Source organism: Sceloporus occidentalis, unplaced genomic scaffold (assembly GCF_023333645.1).
Source record: "Sceloporus occidentalis isolate IW3139 unplaced genomic scaffold, rSceOcc1.0.p SCAF_12, whole genome shotgun sequence".
Taxonomy (NCBI): Eukaryota; Metazoa; Chordata; class Lepidosauria; order Squamata; family Phrynosomatidae; genus Sceloporus; species Sceloporus occidentalis.
In genome coordinates this window covers 18,392,720-18,412,315 of record NW_028316992.1, presented here as the reverse complement: position 1 = coordinate 18,412,315, position 19,596 = coordinate 18,392,720, and the positions used below count along the sequence as shown (strand labels likewise).

Genomic DNA, 19,596 nt, shown 5'->3' with positions numbered 1-19,596 from the left:
AGATATTCTAAAGGGCTAAGGATCTAGTTGGGGATGCATCTGGACTCTGCACTATATAAGGTATGGTTGTCAATGGTGCTTTTGAAGGCATGACCAACACACCCCATTGATTCCAGTGTGGTACAAACATGCAACTTCACCTAGATACAAGCTTATAAAAGGAAAACTGAACCCTGTTTGGACCTATCGGATTTCTCTCTACATGTATGGTTGGAGTCTATATTGTGCAGTGGAGCCTTGTTGTACGCTGGAGTTTGATTCCAAGATCCTCTGTGGATAACAAAATTCAAGTCCTATTGAATGCTCAAGTCCAATTAAATATAATGGCATAGCAAAATGTTGTCCCATATTAAAAAAATGGAAAATCAAGATTTGATATCTGAAATTTATACTTTTTTGGGGGGGAACATTTTCAAACTGTGGATGCTTGAATCCGTGAATAGGAAATCCGTGTATAAGAAGGGCCAACTGTAGAATTTTGAGCACAATTTTGCTTGAATGGGATATTAATGATATTTATTTATTTATTTATTTATTTATTGCCAATATTTATATTCCACCTTTCTCTCGCAGTGCCATGGTTCTATAGTTGCTGCAATCTTTTGTCTCTCCTTTTTTGTGGATGGGGATGTATAATGATCATTTCCAGCATCAGATGGCATGTATCACATTGGAGGAAGAGCAAGTAAATGTACCTCTAGTGACTGATGTTATTGGCCCACCCTAATATTGCTTCCAGAGCATCTGGGTCTGTGGCATGATCTTGTTCTTGTATTACCATGCATGCCATGCATCCTGTTATAAGTGGGCAAGCTATCTGCAGATTGGAGTACCCACAGCTTGCAATGTTCCATATTATTCAGTGGAGGGTGTGTGCTCATGAACATGTTGACACAGATGTGTGCACATTACTTCCCATTGAATAATATGGGGCTTGAATAACCTCATTTTTCCCATTTGGGGACAGACAGGAAGGGTCCACTATAGTTGTTTAAGATCTGGAGGTTGTCTGTAGGCCAATAAAGGCCTACCTCCCAGGGCTTGTGAGAGGGCTATATTATTTTCCAGAACTGGTTGTAGCTCATTGATGATGCATTTGAGTGGTATCCACTGGGGACTATAGGTGACCATTAGGGAGTGTTCTGCCATTTTGTGGTTTGTTTTATAGTAAGTGGTGCTTGGGTATTAATCTTTCCTTGTCAATTTGTTTCTTCGCCTCCTTAGGTGGGTACTGTAGTTTGAGAAATGGCTGTTGTAAATCAAGAGTTCTAAGTCTATCATTTGGGTCAGAGTAGAACCAATTGTATCAGAGGTCTTGGCTGTAAATAACATATTTGGTATTGTGTTCTAGGTGGAAACTGGAAGTACTGTATGTAACTATGTTAAGCAACCAGTGGGTTTTCTATACAGCATGGTGCTTAGAAAACACATTTATTCTATGGATTCTTTTAAATGTCTACCTGCATAAGTAGATTTCTGCAGATAATAAAGAAATGACTTAATGCAATACACTGCCACTGAGTGCTATAAATATAATAATGTTATATTTCAACTGAAACATTTATCTGAAAGCAAAAAGATTATTTTTATATCCAAAAAAACATAGAAATCTCAAGCTGTGGTATAAATACATCAATTATCATGCCTAATTTAATTAAAGATTACTTCTCAAACAGGCTTTCATATCTAAGAGGGTCATTTAATAAATGAGCTGAGCACTTATAGGTGTAAATGAATCAACTTTCTCAGCATTAATTATTTTCTCATTTCAAATCTCATTAGAGTTTGATCACATCATGGATCAGCTGTATATTAGCCGGGAAAAGATACTTGTACAAAGCGAAATTTGCTAACTATAATTTGCTTTCACTTATTAATGATGCCAATTAACAATTTTAAACCAATTTTAAAACATTTATAAAATACAATTTAGGACATTCGCTCACAAACAACTCACAAACCATTAAACATGGTGCCTTAACATTGTAAACAATAATCCAGAAAACATTTGTTCCTATGTATAATTTCAGATGTAAGAAAAGAATCTAGAAAACTGACTGGTCACATCATTGCATGAACAGTGCCTTAATAAAAGGATCATAGTTCTCCAGTAATGACAAAGATCAAGATAAAAGTGTGCAATTTTTACTATAACTCATGTTGCCATGGCTACACCAGTGTCTGCTACAGTAAACAAGTGAAATATGAATAGCAGATATATTTCTTTAAATACTTAAAAGACATGACATGAGTAATGTGTGGACTTAGTACAGAAAAAAATGATATGTACTAAGATAGCCTTGGCAAAAATGTAAATTGTGCAATAGCCCTTTGTTGTTAATTGCCCTTGAGTCGATCTCGACTCATGGCAACCTATGAATGAGACATCTCCAAGTTCCTCTGTCCTACACTGCTCTGCTTAATTCCTGCAACCCCATAAAACCCATGACCTCCTTAATAGAGTCCATCCAACATGTGGCCTTCCTACTTCCCTCCACCTTTCCCAGCATTATTATCTTTTCCAATGAGTCGTTCCTTCTCACAATGTGTCCAAGTCATGACCCAACTACAGCTTCTTAGAATAGTCCTTTGAAAATGAAGCAGCCAGACTGGTGCCAGATGTGCATTTTAAAGACCATAACACCAGTCCTGCAAGAACTGTACTAGCTTCCAGTTTGCTTCCAAGCTCAAATCAAGGTGCTGGTGTTGACCTGGTGTTCAGGAAACAAGATACCTGAAAGACTACCTCTTCCCACATGAGCCTGCCAAAAAATTGAGGCCTTCAGAGCGGGCCCTGTTGCATGTCCCAATACCTTGTGATACTAGGTTGGTGGTTACATATAACAGGACTTTCTCCATGGCAGCGCCTTGACTGTGGAACCTCCTATCCAAGGAAGTCAGGCTGGCCCCATCCCTTTTAAGCTTCTGACAAGCAGTCAAAACAGGGCTGTTCTGCATGGCAGTCAGTATTTGAAATTGCTGTTTTAATGATTACTGAACTGGATTCTAGGACTGTTTTTAGGAGACTTTAAAGAATACTTTAATGTGTTTTTAAAATGCTTTTATCTTTGTATTGTTTTAACTGGTTTTCATATGTTCATCTCCTCAGGAGCTCTTGTGGGCTGAGAAGCAATATAAAAATACTTTTCATCATCATCGTCATCATCCAAATATTTGTGAAGTCCATGCAGGAAAAAAAATATTCACCTACTGAATGGCTTTGCAGCCAATGTTTGGTTGCTTCTGGCAAACCCACATAAAGGGATTCTGTTTTTAAATCTATTCTAACAAAGTTCTAACAGGATTTGAGACTAAAAATTAATCATGCTACATCAAAGCTTATGTCCCAGCACACATTTATGTGGAAAAGATGTGAAATATTCCTCACTGAATTACTGGGTATCTATATCCCCAAGGAACTGACTTGTTTACTTGAATAAAATGCTTACTAGTAATGAAAATGGATTACATCCCAACTGCTTAAATGTGAGAAGTCAAACTTTCACTTATAGGCAGGACACCCACAATAAAGATGGTACTACATTCAAAATCAGGCAAAAAGACACCAGAATCTTTTGTCTACAAAAACAAAGGATCAGATTCGCATTACTACATCATAGACACTATTGCAGGGCATTACTACATCATAGGCACAATTGTGTAGAATTTGTAGTCCCCATTCCTAAACTCGGCAACATCTGATTTCAGATTATGCAATTCAGTAAACTCTCCTTGCCCTCTGCTCCCTCTCTCCACTTCTTCCAATTTTAGCCCATCTTCTGTTTACTGATCTATATAAATGTGCCAATTACAAAGGATGTAAGCAAAGGGACTTTTATTGAATCTGACACCACTTCATTGTGTGCAAGTCACTTGAATGAGGAGCCTCTCGCTAGAGAGGTCTGAGATCTATTAAGTATTTGGCTTCAAATATAGCAGATTATTACCTTTCCTTATAATTTTTATAGTAAAAATGGTACTTTATCTGAGCATCCACACACCTAGAGCGGGCAGCTATAGAGACAGCAGAGTCACACTTTGATGCATCTGAAGTGATGTAGTGCTGCCAATTTGTTTGTGATGTAGTGCTGCCTTCCTTTGTTTGAGGGAGGGTTTGGGTTTGTTTGTTTGTTGGCAGATGTTTGTGGTGGATTTGAGGTGTATTTGACCAGTTTTTATGGGGAAACCACATTGTGCAAGATTTTTAAAAAACATTTTGGGGAGCCTGAGGAATTTGACAGTTCACACTTTTCCCACCTCTGCCACGGAATATAAAAAAAGATTGTATTTCTCTCTTATACTGATATTAACTGAAGAAGAGTATGGAACCTTTACTAGGCTAAGAAAGACATGGGAAGTAGATCTGAACACTCAAACTAATGTGGCCTAACAGGATTACTTATGGACAGAACCTCTAAAACTAAAGATACCTAATATAAAGAAACATGATTTAAAGCACGTTACAGGTAGCACCTTCCCCTGTAAAAATTCATCTGATTACTGAATCTTACATGAATGTTGATGGGGCAACCTCCTCTACATACACATCCTCCTAGATCTACAGGTTCAATGTACAGTAGAGTCTACCTCTTAAGAGTCAGATAAGTTCTTTCAAATCTCAAATAAAACAACAAGTTTTGGGGCGAAAATTATGGATTTTGATATGACTCATGGATAAGTCGAGGGTAAAAGGGGCATTTAGCAAAGGATCTAAACGACAAAGCAAAGCAAAACAATGTCAAAAACTTACACAATTCCAGCAGACATAGGTCTTTGTGCTCACCTTTAAGACTAGAAGGATGAGAGAGTAGAGGGGATCAGTGCTTCCAAGACACAGTGGCGGGTTACAGACCGCCTCTTTGGGGCAGGCTGCACCCGCCCCTTTCCCTGGTGTATCGGGGACTCAGCGGTCAGAACGGCAGCTGCTGAGGCCCCGATCCGCCGCTTTTCAGGCTGCGGGGAAGCAGCAAAAGGCCGCTTCCCCGCAGCCTGAAAAGGGCCCCTTTCTCCTTTGGTTCGCTGGGTGCAGCCGTGTGAAGGCTGCGCCCAGCGGACCAAACCAGGAAGGAGCTCCAAAACAGAGCTCCTTCCTGCTCCGCGCTAAGGGCGCACTAAGCACCCTGGCGCAGAGCGAGGACGTCACGTCCGCGCTGCCCCGTATAGAGGCGGCGCGGTCATGACATCCTCATGGTGGCGGCCGTGTGGAACGGCCGCTGCCATTTTGTGCGTGCAGAGCGCGCACTAGAGTTAGGGGGGTGCAGAAGCACCGCCCCTTTCTAACCCTAGTACGCGCTCCGCGCGTACTTTCCTGCCCATCGTGGCAACGGGCCACGATGCTCTTCTCTTTCACTCGGGGATGTTTCCTTCTTTTTAATAAGAGTTAAGATATAGTACTTACAATGACCCGTGGATAAGTTGATTCAGGTGTTTGGGTCAACTGTTTGACCTAAATTTCTAGGCTTATACATGAGTATATACAGTAAATAACATAACAAAAAAGTGATGTTAAAAATTACTGCACACTGAAAAGATCTAGGCTTTCTGAAAAACTTTTGCATCCGTTTATTACATCTTTTATGAAAATTTAATTTCTCATGGACCTTCATATCTTTAAAATGTAAAAGTAGCTATATGTGAGAGCACAGAGTTATGCTCACACAGAAAAAAAAATGTCTCTATTACAAAACCAAAAAATATTCCTGAATTATCTGAGCCAAAATATATTTGAGAAAAGATTTACCATTCAGTTTGAAAGCAGTCCAGTGTTCTGTTCATGCCCATTCTTATTAGAAAATTACAGAGGAAGTCATCTACAACTTCAGGTGTTTCAGAAAGGGAATGCTTAGTAATCTGGCCTGGTCGCTGAGCCTAGAAAGAAAGTCCAAGAGCCACTATTAGAAATATAAAGAATCTGTATGCCTCATAATTGCTTTCCAAAACACAACAACACACTTTTTAGTCATAGGCTACTTTACTTTCTTTACTACATAAATTAAATTCTTTACTACATAAATTACAGTGTGATAAACAGAACTATAGCCATTTATTTCTCATGGCCTTGCATCATACAGCAAGTTAATGGGGATTATCATGAATTTCTCCAGGTTTTGGTTCATGCACAGGAACAAAACAAAAAACCTTGAAAGCATGAAATATGTTGAACTCTTTAAGATAATAAAGTTTGTGGACCATCAACAGCACATGGGACTTTGTTTCCTTTATCTGGTTCATGTACCCCAATTTGTCCTAAAACCAACAAGTGTAGTGGATTAATACAATATATCTCAGCTGCTGGGATACTTGGTCCTAATTATTTTTAAACTGGTTAAAATTAGTGCTGTTTAATAGAGTAGCTTACTTAAATGATTTTTAAACTTTTTATAATTAAAAATGTTTTTAGTTACAGTTTGTTTGTATTGTGAGATGCCTTGGATCCCATCATACTGGCAGAAAGATGAAATATAAAAGAAATAAATAGATAGATAAACTATTCCATCAATCTTTACCTAGAAAACAAGAATCCCACTAATTAGGGCTATTGTTTTGTTTTGTTTTGAGATCAATGAACAGGTAAAAATTGAGCCCATTCCAGTTCTAATATGCAACTAGCTTCACACAACAAGGGACTCTGGGTTGTATTTGTATTGCTATAGCTGCATTTAATTATACATCCAGGTGTTTCAATGAATCTCAGCTCAGCAGCATGATATGGGTGTACATGTGCATCCACATCAACTATACATGCATGTTTCTATAGGCATATTCTACTCTGAGATGTATATGTAGACAATGAAACATTACCAATGGCAAAATTAGTCAAACAAATTAATACAAAACTTCAAAAAATATCACATTCTTGTCAGTTTCCTTCTAGACCCCTATTATATATTTCCAAATGTGAGATTTGGTTTGGTTCAATTATACAACCATATCTAGGCTATGTGCTTTTCTGGTGAATCATAAGGAAATGTGATCTATGTCAATCTAAAAAATCAGCTCAGATAACTTATTGGTTCTCTCAACTTTAAATAAATCCTGCATGTGACAAAAAGTAAGTTAGAGTACATTATGCATTATGAAGCCACAAAAAATAAGATGGCCACATATATTTAAGAACAAGGTGTTTACCATAATTTGGGCATCAATGGCCTGTTCTTGCATAGTGTGCAATGCTTTTGCCAAATCTTCATCACCTTCTTGAATGCTAAAGTCATCATCTGCTGGTACCTAAGATACAATTAGAAATAAATATAAGTACTCCGAGTATAGGAAAACAGTTATTATGACTACAGATGATTTACATAAATTCCTCCTAGATAACAAGGATATTGAAACAGCTAAAGGTTTCCAGTACCTTGGATCAAACAAAGATCAGAACACAGACTGCAGTCAAGAAATAAACAAAAAAGTCTAGGAATGGGAAGGGCAGCTATCAAAGAATTAGACAAGATCCTAAACGGAAAAGATATACAGTGGGCCCTTACTTTATGCGGGGGATCCGTTCTTGGGGGAAAACCCTGCATAAGGCGAAAAGCACGTATGCTTGAGCCCCATTAGATATAACAGGGCTTGTGCTCATGATGCAGGTGCATGCACCATACTTTATTTTGCTGCACGGCTTCAGCATAAGCTGAAAGCCACATATAGTGCACCCACATATGGCGCAGGCGCACTATACAATTAAACACTAAAGTCAGGATCTTTCAAGCCATGGTATTCCCTACCACCATGTACAGATGAGAGCTGGACAGAAAGAAAATCAGTTCATTTCAGATGTGGTGCTGGAAAAAACTGTTGAAGATACTGTGGATGGCCAAATAGACCAAAAAAATAAAAATAAAAAGGGGGGGGGGTACTTCAGAACTCTCCCTGGAAGCCAAGATGATCAAATTGTGGCTTTTGCACTATGGCCACATCATGAGAAGGCACAATTCATTAGAAAAGCTAATCATGCAAGTAAAGGTAGAGGGTAGTAGAAAGAGAGAAAGACTGCATGCCAAAAGACTGACTCCGTCAGAGAGGCAATACCTAAGCAGAACAGTGGAAAACAGGGGACCTTGGAGATCTTTCATCTACAGCCCTATGTAAATAAAGCATAATAATAATAATGGGGTGGCCATGAGTCGGGGTCACCTAATTGGCAGTTAACACCAACAAACAAACAAACAAACAAATTAATGGCTCAGGATATACAGCTGTAATCTATTATTATTATTACTATTATTTTATCCATTTACATCTTGCCTTTCTTAACAGTCTCAAAGGAGCTAACAACATATTTAAAAATGATACATGTTAAAACTATAACAAAGCTTTAATAAAAGTATAAAATAACCATTTTTAAAACAATTAAACAATTGATGAAGTTTAAAAACAGTTGAATATTAAAAACATTAAAATTCATTAAACATCTGGGAACAACCACTGAGATGGTCCTCTCCTTTATTCCCACAAAACAAGCCTGGGAAGTTAGTTGGACACAGATATAATATTTTCCAGCTGATCTTTTGAGTTCTATTGGGCTCATAAAGGGAGAAAGAGCCCTTCAGATAACCTACAGCTGAGTCATATAGGTTTTATATGTCATCACCAGGACTTTAAATTTTGGCACAGAGGTAGACCAGCAGTCAGTGGAGCTGTGGCAACAAGGATGTTGTGTGTTCCCTGAAGCCAGCCCTAGTTAGCAATCTGACTGTAGCGAATGCTTCTTTTCCGTGCACTGCCTCCCACACACATAGTGGTGACATGTTTTGTTTGGTCATTTTAAAAGAGGAATAACAAAAACTGCAACTCCACACCAATACCTGTAGGCCTGTTTTTAAACAAGGGAACAATTTTATTTCTACAGTTATGACTTTGGAGCCACAAATACATACCAATATATTGGATAGTGAAAGTGAGAGCAGCCCTCAACTGTGGTTCAGAAGCCACTGAGCATGCTTACTTGTGAAGTCAGCCCAATTTAAATCTATTGCTTTTCTCTATCATACTCTGAAATCTCACATATTAATTCTTATCTGAATATTTTGATCATTTTACAAGGATAACACAAAGGCAGAATAAAAGAGCTACATGCAGAAAGCTTCTTATATTACATTTTCATACACGAATGGATCATTTTCATTTATACGAATACATGTACAGTACCTTAAACATGGTAATAGCTACACTGTCTGAGTGCATACTTCTAAAAGCATTTATTTTAAAATATATTTTAAAATATTTTAAAAATATTTATTTTACTGATAGTGCTAAAAATAATCAGTGTTCTATAGAAAATGCCATTATAATTATTATTATTATTATTATTATTATTATTATGCTTTGTTTATATAGCGCTGTAGATTTACACAGCACTGTACATACAAACAATAAAATAGATAAAGTAAATCTGTCCATGGCGTAAAATCTAAGAAATAATAGCTTAATACATATAAATAATACATAACAATAAAGGAAACGGTTCAATAAAGTTAAAGCAAGCAACAAATTAAAAACGTAAAGTAATAAATAATAGTCATGCAATGCCTGGGAACACTTCTCTGAACAGGATGCTCTTCAACTCCATTCTGAAAATGGTTAAAGATATACTTTGTAATGCACAGATAGACCTGCAACCATAAAAATGTCATTTAGGTGCTGCTGACATACAGATCAAGTAGCCAGCACTGTCTCAGAACATCTTAAATGAATGCATATAACTGAACTGGCTGTTATACAGTATTTAAAAGATTATTATGTAATACTTTTATGTTTAAAATTACCATTGTCTCCATATAATATTTTGCAATATGCTTGATTTAACTTGTTTAGATACCAAGCCTACAAGGGTTGCAAATGAAAACCTTCCAAAATTAGTTATCCTAGCACAGGCACATCAACAGGGATCAAAAAAGCAGGGAGAACATTCACTTATCCACTTCTGTCCAGTTCAATTTAGTTGAGAATGCATGTCTATAAACATTTTGTATTAAATTGACATTAAAATAGCTATATTGCCCCACAATTACTTATTGTGATTTGTAGACTCTAGATAGACGTTCTCCAAATAGCATGGAGAAAAGTCCATCCAAACAGAGGGAGATTCCAATATAACAAACATCCTTCAAGTAGCTGCAAAATGTTCTATCATGTGTTTCCTTCATGCTGGAGAGGAGAAAAAGGAGGCATGTCTGAAGAAGCTGTGGATCCACAGAAATCAAAGCCTTCTTATATCCCCAGCATACCCTTGAAATGGTTGGGAGGCAGGGGGAATACCAGCACTGGAGTCAGACTAGTTTATCCATTTTGACTGAGATAATGGGACCAATTTCTATTTTTTAAACCCAGCTGTAAAGGGCAAAAGAAGAAAGGAAACCATCCAGCCTGGTAACTTTGTCTCTGTTTGGATGTCTTTATCTCCCACTGGATTGCTCTGTCTGTTTCTTACCTCTTCATACTGATAGTCATCTTCAGAGCTTTCTGTTACTGTAACCTCTGCATGCTCAGTTAAGTCTAAAACAGCAAATCATATTGGTTTCAAACATGGCTTCACAGCATAGTAAATTTTCTTTTAAAATGTATATTCCACATTTTTCACCCTCAAAGTGACACTAAACAGCACCCACTCTGCAATTCTTTGTATAATAAACTCTGTACTGTTTTGTCAGTGTGATGCTTGACTGTCTATATACAGTACAGTGAATGCCACAGCTGTGTGGCTACCAGATTTACTCTGATATTTAAAAACACAATTTAGGGAATCTTTTCTCAGATTTCATTGAAGAATTCAGATAACTTTATTTCCCACAAATTCTCAATTGGGATCTGTGCTCAGCATTTATGTACCACAAGCTCCCAGAGTGTTATAATGCCTTTTCATAGATAGATGTAAATTATTTTTCAGAAGGTACATGCACCTAAAATCCTAGTTGCTGGACAAGGCAGGAGCCAATAATGCCAATATTAGTGCTTCATCCACACCGCAGAGATAATCCATGGTATTCCCTATCACCATGTACAGGTGTGAGAACTGGACAGTGAAAAGGCCAATAAGAAGAAAATAAACTCATTTGAGATGTGGTGCTGGAGGAGAGTGCTGAGAATACCTTGGACGGACAAAAAGACAAACAAATGGGTCCTAGAACAGATCAGCCCTGAAATCTTCCTAGAAGCTAAGACCTGTTACAGACTGCCAAAATAAAGCTGCTTCAGGTCTCTTTGGAGGTATGCTGTTTAAATGATGCATGGGTCCTAAGAGCCCGGAGGTCGCGCCAAAGCCACACTCCATTCCTAAGCACTGGAGTGCAGCTTTGGTGCAGCTTCCGGATTCTTAGGATGCATGCATCATTTAAACAGCATACCTCCAAAGAGACCCAAAGCAGCTTTATTTTGGCAGTCTGTAAGAGGCCTAAGATTATCAAATTTAGACTGTTTTACTTTGACTAGATCATGAGAAGACAGGACTCATTAGAAAAGACAATAATGCTAGGATAGAAGGTAGAAGGCAACAGAAGGAGCAGAAGACCACACGCCAGATGCATAGAGACAATTAGGGAAGTCATGAGTCTGAATTCATAGCACCTAAACAGAGCAGTGGAAGACAGGGGATTTTGGAGATGTCTCATCCATGGGGTCACCATGAGTCAAAGTCGACTCAAAAACTAACAACAAACAACAAAGACACATACGACTTTATATAGGTCAAATTCAAGACCAGCAGCCAGTGGAGCTGCTGCAACAAGGGAGATGTGTGCTCCCTGTATTCAGCCCCCATTAACAATTCAGCTGCAGCTATGTGAGCATGAGTTTTCAGAAGAAATGCAAACCCATCCAGCGCTGAAACTCTATTCCTTCATCTGCCTTCTGACTGACAAGGAGCATCTCTGTCTTGTCTGAACTGAGTTTCTGGACAACCTTTCCCATCAGATACATCAATATGTTGAATAAATTGAGGGACAAAACAAACTCTGAGAGACTCCACAACTAAACAGACAAGGGTCAAAAAAAGATCCGCCAGCATCACCTCCTGGGATCACCCCTCCAGAAAGAATGGAGCCATTGTAAACAGTGTCTCCAAGTGCCATCCCAAAAGGATACCAAGACTGATAGTATTGAAAACACTGAGAAGTCCAGCGGAACCAACATGGAAAAGCTCCTTCTGTCCAGTTCCAAGTACAAGTCTCTCACCCAAACAACCAATACTGTCACCATTTCATAACTGTAACCATAACCATGGGTTATGGTCACCATAAACATAACTCCACTGGCAATGACCCAAGGCTGCAAGCCTGGCCCCACAGGACTCCTGGTTTTACTTGTCAGCTCCCTCTACTGCTACAGATTGGATGCTCATGAATCTTCCACAGGAGTCCCAGAAGCAGAGATAACCCAGCAGCAACAACAACTGGGTGTAGTGGCATTTGCCTTTTGTTGCTCTTCAGGAAGATATTCTTGGCGCTTCCTCTCCCTGCAAAAAGCTTTGGAAAGTACTGGAACATAAGTTCCACTGATTCAATTGGCTGACTCCAGTTAGGTCTAACAATTAGATTTAGGCCAAAGAAATAATTCACCTTTGTTTAAAAGGACGTTATCTTGCCGTGCAAGTCTGTTGTAGCAAAAAACAGAGTTTTGGAGTACCATAAAGGTTTCATAAAATACATTCTGTTAGTCTTGCATATACACATGAATTAAAATCCATGGAACTATGAGGCCCTATATAATTTCAACTACTCTGAGATTGAAGCAGAAATGCAAAAACATACCTACTGGTTACAGCAAAAAAGTAGGAAGTACAAATTCAGAGTTGGACTGCCAAGCTTTTTGTCAAGATTTACTAATTCCATTAAACGGTATTAAGGAGGAAAATCTTGAAATGGCTAATTTTTAATTAGTATTTGGCCTTTTGTAATTCAAATTACAATAGTGATTACTCTTTAAATGTCATGACATACAAAATAAATCACTGAAAGTTGCCATTCTGGTAGCAATATTTTTTATATTTACAATATGAGTGAATAAATGAAGAACAGAATTGCACCTGCAACTGTAAAAGAGTTCAGTAGCATTATTTTCAGTGTAAGCAAATACAGAATTAGACTGTTAAGAAATGTTTATGAGTCTCAAGCATGTAAAGAAGCATGAAAGGAAGATACTGCAGTTACAGAAATACAGAAAAAAATTCTCCAATTCAGTTAGTTTTCTCACAGTCCATTTTTCCCACACACACCCTCTCTACCCTCAGAATGTCTTAATATGGGCAATGCACATGTGTATATACATATACAACTAATTACTCACAGGTTAAATTTGTGGGCAAGAGGACAATTTCCATGCAGTGAGTGAGCAAACTGTGCATGTGATGGATTACAAATTGCCTACCTGCTTCCCACAATGTCAACTAGATGCCCCTGTGATGTAAACCTATCTCTCCACAGTTATACCTGAGTGAATGGGATTCAGAGGTAGACAACTATGTACACAGAGGTACATAATAGTCCAAGATTCACATTTGGATAGAGCCATGAATTTGTCTGACCTTTTTAAAGCCATCCCAGGCTGTAGCTGCACTGCAGAAATAATACAGTTTGACACCGCTTTAACCGCCATGGCTCTATGCTATGGACTCCTGGGATTTGCAGTTTGTTGCGTCACCAGAGCTCTCTGACAGAGGCGGCTAAATGTCTCACAAAACTACAGTTCCCAGAATTCCATAGCATGAAACCATGGCAGGTAAAGTGGTGACAAACTAAATTATTTCTGTAGTGCGGCTGCAGCCTAAACTTGTGGTCATTACCACTCCTCATCACTACAGTTCCCAGATAATTTAGATGTCAGAGCCTGCAGAGAATACAGACATGAGGCATGCAGCACTAGAACAAATTCTGCTAAATTTGCATTTGCCTTTATTTGCAATTGCATGGGAAAGCAATATATATATATATTACGATAATGAATACTCTGCCTTGATACCTTCCTCCCAAACACTTCTTTCCTTGGAGAAGTTAATTTGGCACACAATCAAAGACAGACAGTCAACCAGAGATGCCAGCGGTTTCTAATGCAAATTGACAGTCCTATAGATAAATGTTCAAGTATCTGGTTTATGTAAAAAATATTTAAAATGAGTTAAAGGCACAAAGAGTGTGTCAATACTCTTAAATTCTTACTCACTCAGATTCTAGGAATTACCATTTTATGGCACCTTCCCTCCCGCCATTCATTCCTGAAGAGAATTGAACAGTGGTTTCCTAAAGCTCAAATCAGAGCTGGCAAATCCAAAGCTTGCAAGCTCAAGTGTGGAGCCTGTGGTCACAATGGCAGAGCCTGGCTGCACTTCATTAAAAATGTCAACCTGATCTCAATCCACTCCATCGGACTGATATTCAATGCCACATTCCATGTGTTCGCAAAATATTTATGAGGTCTCCTTTGGCATTTCCTTGAGTTATGACCTCACTTACAGAAAGAGAAATATATTGCGCTGGAAAGGTATGACAGAACATGGATGATGAAAGTGGTTTAAATTTTACAAGGAAAAGCAGGGGTGCCGTGAAAAAAGTCCACCTTGTTTCAGTATTTCCCTATCCCTGAAATTCATCTCATTCTCCTGGGACAAAGAAGAGGGAGAAAGGGGGAAGGAAAAGGCAAAATGCTAGGATAATCACATGATTGTGCGGAAGATTTTCAGACAATGTCATGCTCAATCAAGACTTCTCCTGGGAATAAACAGCAATGCTCAAGCAACAAACTATTCACGGGGAAGCATACTAGAAGCACGATTGGCAGTGTGTGAAAGCTAACTGCGTTTCATTCCTGCTATTGGGAGATCTTTAAAATTTAAAGGGACCACAGGAAGCCACCCAAGATCTTTAACCTGGGAAGCAAACCGGGATCTTTAGACTTTAAAAGGGACTAACTTTCACTTTTAAATGCCTCTGTTGTTGCAATGTTCTCTTCACTAGAGCAGCAGTAGCAGCAAAACAAAATGCTAATACTACCAACCTAGTCATCATCAGTGACCTATCTCTGAGTAAATATACACTGGATTGGGCTGTAAGATTGCAACCTGATGTCTACTGATCCTGATTCAAGCCCCACTTAATTTACTTCTGAGTAATCACGTATTGTGTTGGGCTCCAGACCACTGCAAAATACAAGCAGCTGCCATGGTGACTCCTGCCCCTTCTCACCTCATCTTATAAAAATAATAATCCTGAAACTAGTGTAAGGGACGGGGCTGAGTAACAGTCTCATGAGTCACAGGGCCCAAACAGACAAGCCAAAATAAAGCTGCTTCGGATCACTTTGGCGGTATGCTGGTTAAATGACACACACATCTTAAGAAACCAGAAGCTGCACCAAAACTGCGCTCCAGTCCTTAGGGCTGGAGCATGGCTTTGGCACGGCTTCCAGCCTCTTAGGACGCATGCATCATTTAAACAGCATACCTCCAAAGTGATCCAAAGCAGCTTTATTTGGGCCTGTCTGTTCATGCCCACGGTTTGAGAAAACTGACCGACAATGTAACCCTATGCATATCTACTCAAAAGTACATCCCACTGAGTTTGGTAGGGCTTACTCTGAGACAAGTGGGACTATAAGTGAGTGCGTGCACACATGCACTTTTGCCACCCGCCAACTTATGGTGTCCCCATGAAATTTTCATAAAGATTTTTAAGCAAGGAATACTCAGAGGTGGTCTTGCCAGTCCTTTCCTCTGAAATATAGCCCACAGCACCTTGTATTCTTTAGCAGTCTCCCATCCTAGTACCAACAATGGCTGACCCTGCTTAGCTTCCAAGATCAGACAGGATCCTTGGTAGAATCTAGGGTCCAAAACATGCTGCAGAAATAATCCAGTTTTTGGCCACTGGCTCTGTGCTACGAAATTCTGGGAACTGTAGTTTTGTGAGACGTTTCGTCTTCTCTGTCAGGGATCTCTGGTACCTCAACAAACTCCAATTCCCAGGATTCCCTAGCACTGAGCCAGAGCAGCTAAAACAGTCTCAAACTGGATTGTTTCTGCAGTGTATATATAGAGTGCAGGGAAACTATCTTCATTCATATTTTTTTTATCACTACATAAAGTAACAAGTATGTTTACTCCCAGACCAAAAAAAGAACACCACTTATCTATGAAAAGAATTACAAAATGTTCTGGGACTTTACAAAAAATGTAGTAAAGAGGAAAGGGAATCCAAAATGTTTGTCAACATGACCACTGTGTATATACAATCTCATGGGTGAAATGTTACAAACGTTTCAAACTTTACAAGTAAGCCAGTAAATATAAAGATATTCAATTTACTGTTTTAAATGGGGGGAATTCCGAAAAAAGTTGTTAGTTTTTAAACTTTATATATTTAACAGCATGTTGTTGTTGCTGCTGCTGCTGTTGTTGTCGTGTGCCTTCAAGTCATTTTCAACTTGTGGCAACCCTAATGTGAACCTATCACAGGGTTTTCTTGGCAAGTTCCTTTAGAAGGAGTTGGTCACTGCCATTCTCTAAGGCTGAGAGAGTGTGCCTTGGCCAAAGTCAGCCAGTGGTTTTCAATGCTTGAGTGGGGATTTCAACCTTGGTCAGAGTCACAGTTCAATGCTCAAGCCACTACATTGCACTGGCTCACATGGATTTAACAGCATGCGTGGGCCAATTTTCTAATTTTCCCCTCTTTCTTTAAAAAGTAAAATTTTCTATACCGCTTTATATTCAACAAGCACTTGGTCTGAGTTAAATTTGTTCATTTTGGTGAAACAGCCATACTTTCTTATAGTCAAAGTGTATGAAGCTGATTTTATAAGATACATACGGCACAATGCTATGAAAGACAACTAAGTATATCTCTGATCCACGTGAGACATATTTCCAAGTACAGTGGAGCCTCGGGTTACGAAAATAATTCGTTCCGCGGCCGCTTTCGTAACCCGAACGGCTTTCGCAAGCCGAATCCCCATAGCCGCTAATGGGGAAAAGCCGCGATTTGGTGTAAAATCGCGGCAAAAAGCACCAAAAGTTTTTTCGGGACCCGAAAAAACGTTCGTAACCCGGAACAATTATTTCCAATTGGATTTTTTCGGGTCCCGAAAAATTCGTAACCCGGGTATTTCGTATCCCGAGGTTCCACTGTAAATGGGAATATGCAAACTACATTTAATATGATATCTATGCGCCCGAACAGACAGGCCAAAATAAAGCTGCTTTGGGTCACTTTGGAGGTATGCTGTTTAAATGATGCATGCATCCTGGAAGCCAGGCCAAAGCCACACTTTTTTGTGGCTTCTGGCCTCTTAAGATATGTGTGTCTTTTAAACAGCATACCTCCAAAGTGACCAGAAGCAGCTTTATTTTGGCCTGTCTGTTTGGGCCCTTTATTATTTATATCTGTACATCCAGGACAAGCAACATGTGGTCTGAATATTGGACTATGACTCTGGAGAGCAGGGTTCAATTTCCCACTCAGCCATGAAACCCACTAGGAGACCTTGGGCAAGCTACACTCTCTCAACCTCTGAGGAAGACAACAGCCAACCCCCTCTGAACCAATCTTGCCAAGAAAACCCCACGGCAGGTTCTCCAAAAGTCAGAAACGGAACATAACCAAGGAAGCAGAAAGAGGAGAGGGCAACCATTTTGTCTCTATTTTCCCTTCTGAGGCTGCTGGAAAAGGCCAGCATGCCTAGTGGTTTGAGCTTTAGACTACGACGCTGGGAAAACAAGTTTCAAATCCCTACTTGAGCATTAAAAAAACAACAACAAGGTGGACCTTGGGCAAGTCACACTCTCTCAGTCTCAGAAGACAGCCCTGGCAAACCCCCTTCTGAAGAAACTTGCCCAGAAAACAGGGCTGAAGAGTAAGGAGTAAAAGGTTTTTGCAGGAGTAGAAGTAGGAATTAAGAGTAACAAAATATATTTCTTACTCGTTACTCATGTTATTATATTGTACATGCAAACACCATTTTTTATTTTTTAAAACTTTTATTTATTGTTGAGGAGTATAATAGGAGTAGTAGTAACGTTAAGAAAAAAAATCTTACTCTGGAGTAGGACAAGGAGTAACCTCCCAAATCACCACTACTCCCCAGCCCTGCAAGAAAACCCTATGATAGGTTCGCCTTAGGATTAGTATAAATCAGAAATGACAACAACAAAGGTCCAAAACACGCTGCAAAATAAATAATCCAGTTTTTAAGAACGCTTTAACCGCAATGGCTCAATGCTAGGGAATCTTGGGAAGTGTCATTTTGTGCTTGTTATTGTTGGTTCATTTTTTTTATTTCTCCCTTGCTATATTTTAATAATAATAATAATAATAGATTTATTTATAGCATGCCTTTCCAAAAGGATCAAGGTGGGTTAAAAAAAAAGAAAGAAAGAAAATAAATACATAAACTATACATAACACATGCTAAAATACATAACTAAAATTGCATATCCCCTTATCCCTTGCAGAACTAAAATACCAATACCGGTTAAAATTCATTTAAAATAAAAAATAAAATTTAAAATAGACAAGATTTAAAATAGGCAAGACTGGACGGAAGACATATGGGATGAGCGTATTACGTATTACGTTGAATTGGGGTTTTTTTGCAGAACGTACGCCAAAGGCAGGTTGCTTTTATTTTATTCTATTTTATATAATTAATATTATTAAATATTAAATATATAAAATATATATTTAATATATTATATTATATTTTTAACTGACTGCATGGACAGCGCTGCATAAATTTAAAGCACTCTATAAAGGAAGCTTAATAATAATAATAATAATAATAATAATAATAATAATAATAATATTTTAGGTGGTGCCACAACACATTACAACCCCCAGCTTTCCCTATTTTATTTTATTAAGAGTATTTATACCCCACATTTCAGCCATCTCTCTCATAGCATTGAGAGCACTAGGGTCCCAAACACACTGCAGAATAAACAATCCAGTTTCAGACTGCTTTAACTGTCCCTGGCTCAGTGCTAGGGAATCCTGGGAATTGTAGTTTATTGTAGCATCCCAGGTGTCTCTCTCTCTATCCCTCTCTGACAGAGAAGAAGGCTCAAAGATGTCTCACAAACCCTACACTTCCCAGGATTCCCTAGCATTGAGCCAGGGCAGTTAAAGCAGTCTCAAAGTGGATTATTTCTGCAGTGTGGCTGCTACAGAGAGACCCCAAAGCAAGGCAGGGGGGTGCCCCCATCCCTCCCAGGGCAGCAAAGGATACGATGGAGGCAGAAAGTGCCCTCTGTGGTGGTGGTCATGCTGGGAACCTCCTCCATCATGGCTCACTGCTGATGCTTGCAGCTGCAACTGCTGCTAGAGCTGCCTTGGCCTCCTCCTCCTCCTCTTCTAGGAAGCGTCCTCTGGTTGCTAGGGGCAACGCCAAGGCTTCCCTGGGAAAGGGAACTGCAGCCCTCCCTTGCTTATACTGTATGCTCCCCTCCCATCTCCAGGACGCATGCGCACTGAGGGAATGATAACTAAGTCACTGTGTGGAGTGCATAGAGCATCACTCCATGTCCATGCTCTCTCCCCCTGAAAAAGGTGTCTTAAAAGCCCTTTTTTTGGATAGGAAGCTGGCATGACTGTTTAGGACTCCTCCTTTTTCCAGTTTAAG

The 19,596-nt window shown here is 39.1% G+C and overlaps 1 protein-coding gene across 1 annotated transcript in view; it reads right to left on the bottom strand.

The window, feature by feature from the left end:
* SPAG16 (sperm associated antigen 16) overlaps positions 1–19,324 on the bottom strand; it is a 506,576-nt gene extending 487,252 nt beyond the window's left edge. Inside the window, exons 1-4 of the mRNA XM_089477933.1 lie at positions 19,204–19,324; positions 10,430–10,476; positions 7,129–7,227; positions 5,741–5,868 (exon numbers count right to left, since the gene is read on the bottom strand). Coding sequence (XP_089334059.1) covers positions 5,741–5,868; positions 7,129–7,227; positions 10,430–10,476; positions 19,204–19,261 — 332 coding nt within the window. The 5' untranslated portion in view covers positions 19,262–19,324. The remainder of the gene's footprint in view (positions 1–5,740; positions 5,869–7,128; positions 7,228–10,429; positions 10,477–19,203) is intronic.
* Between the last annotated feature and the right edge of the window lie 272 nt (positions 19,325–19,596).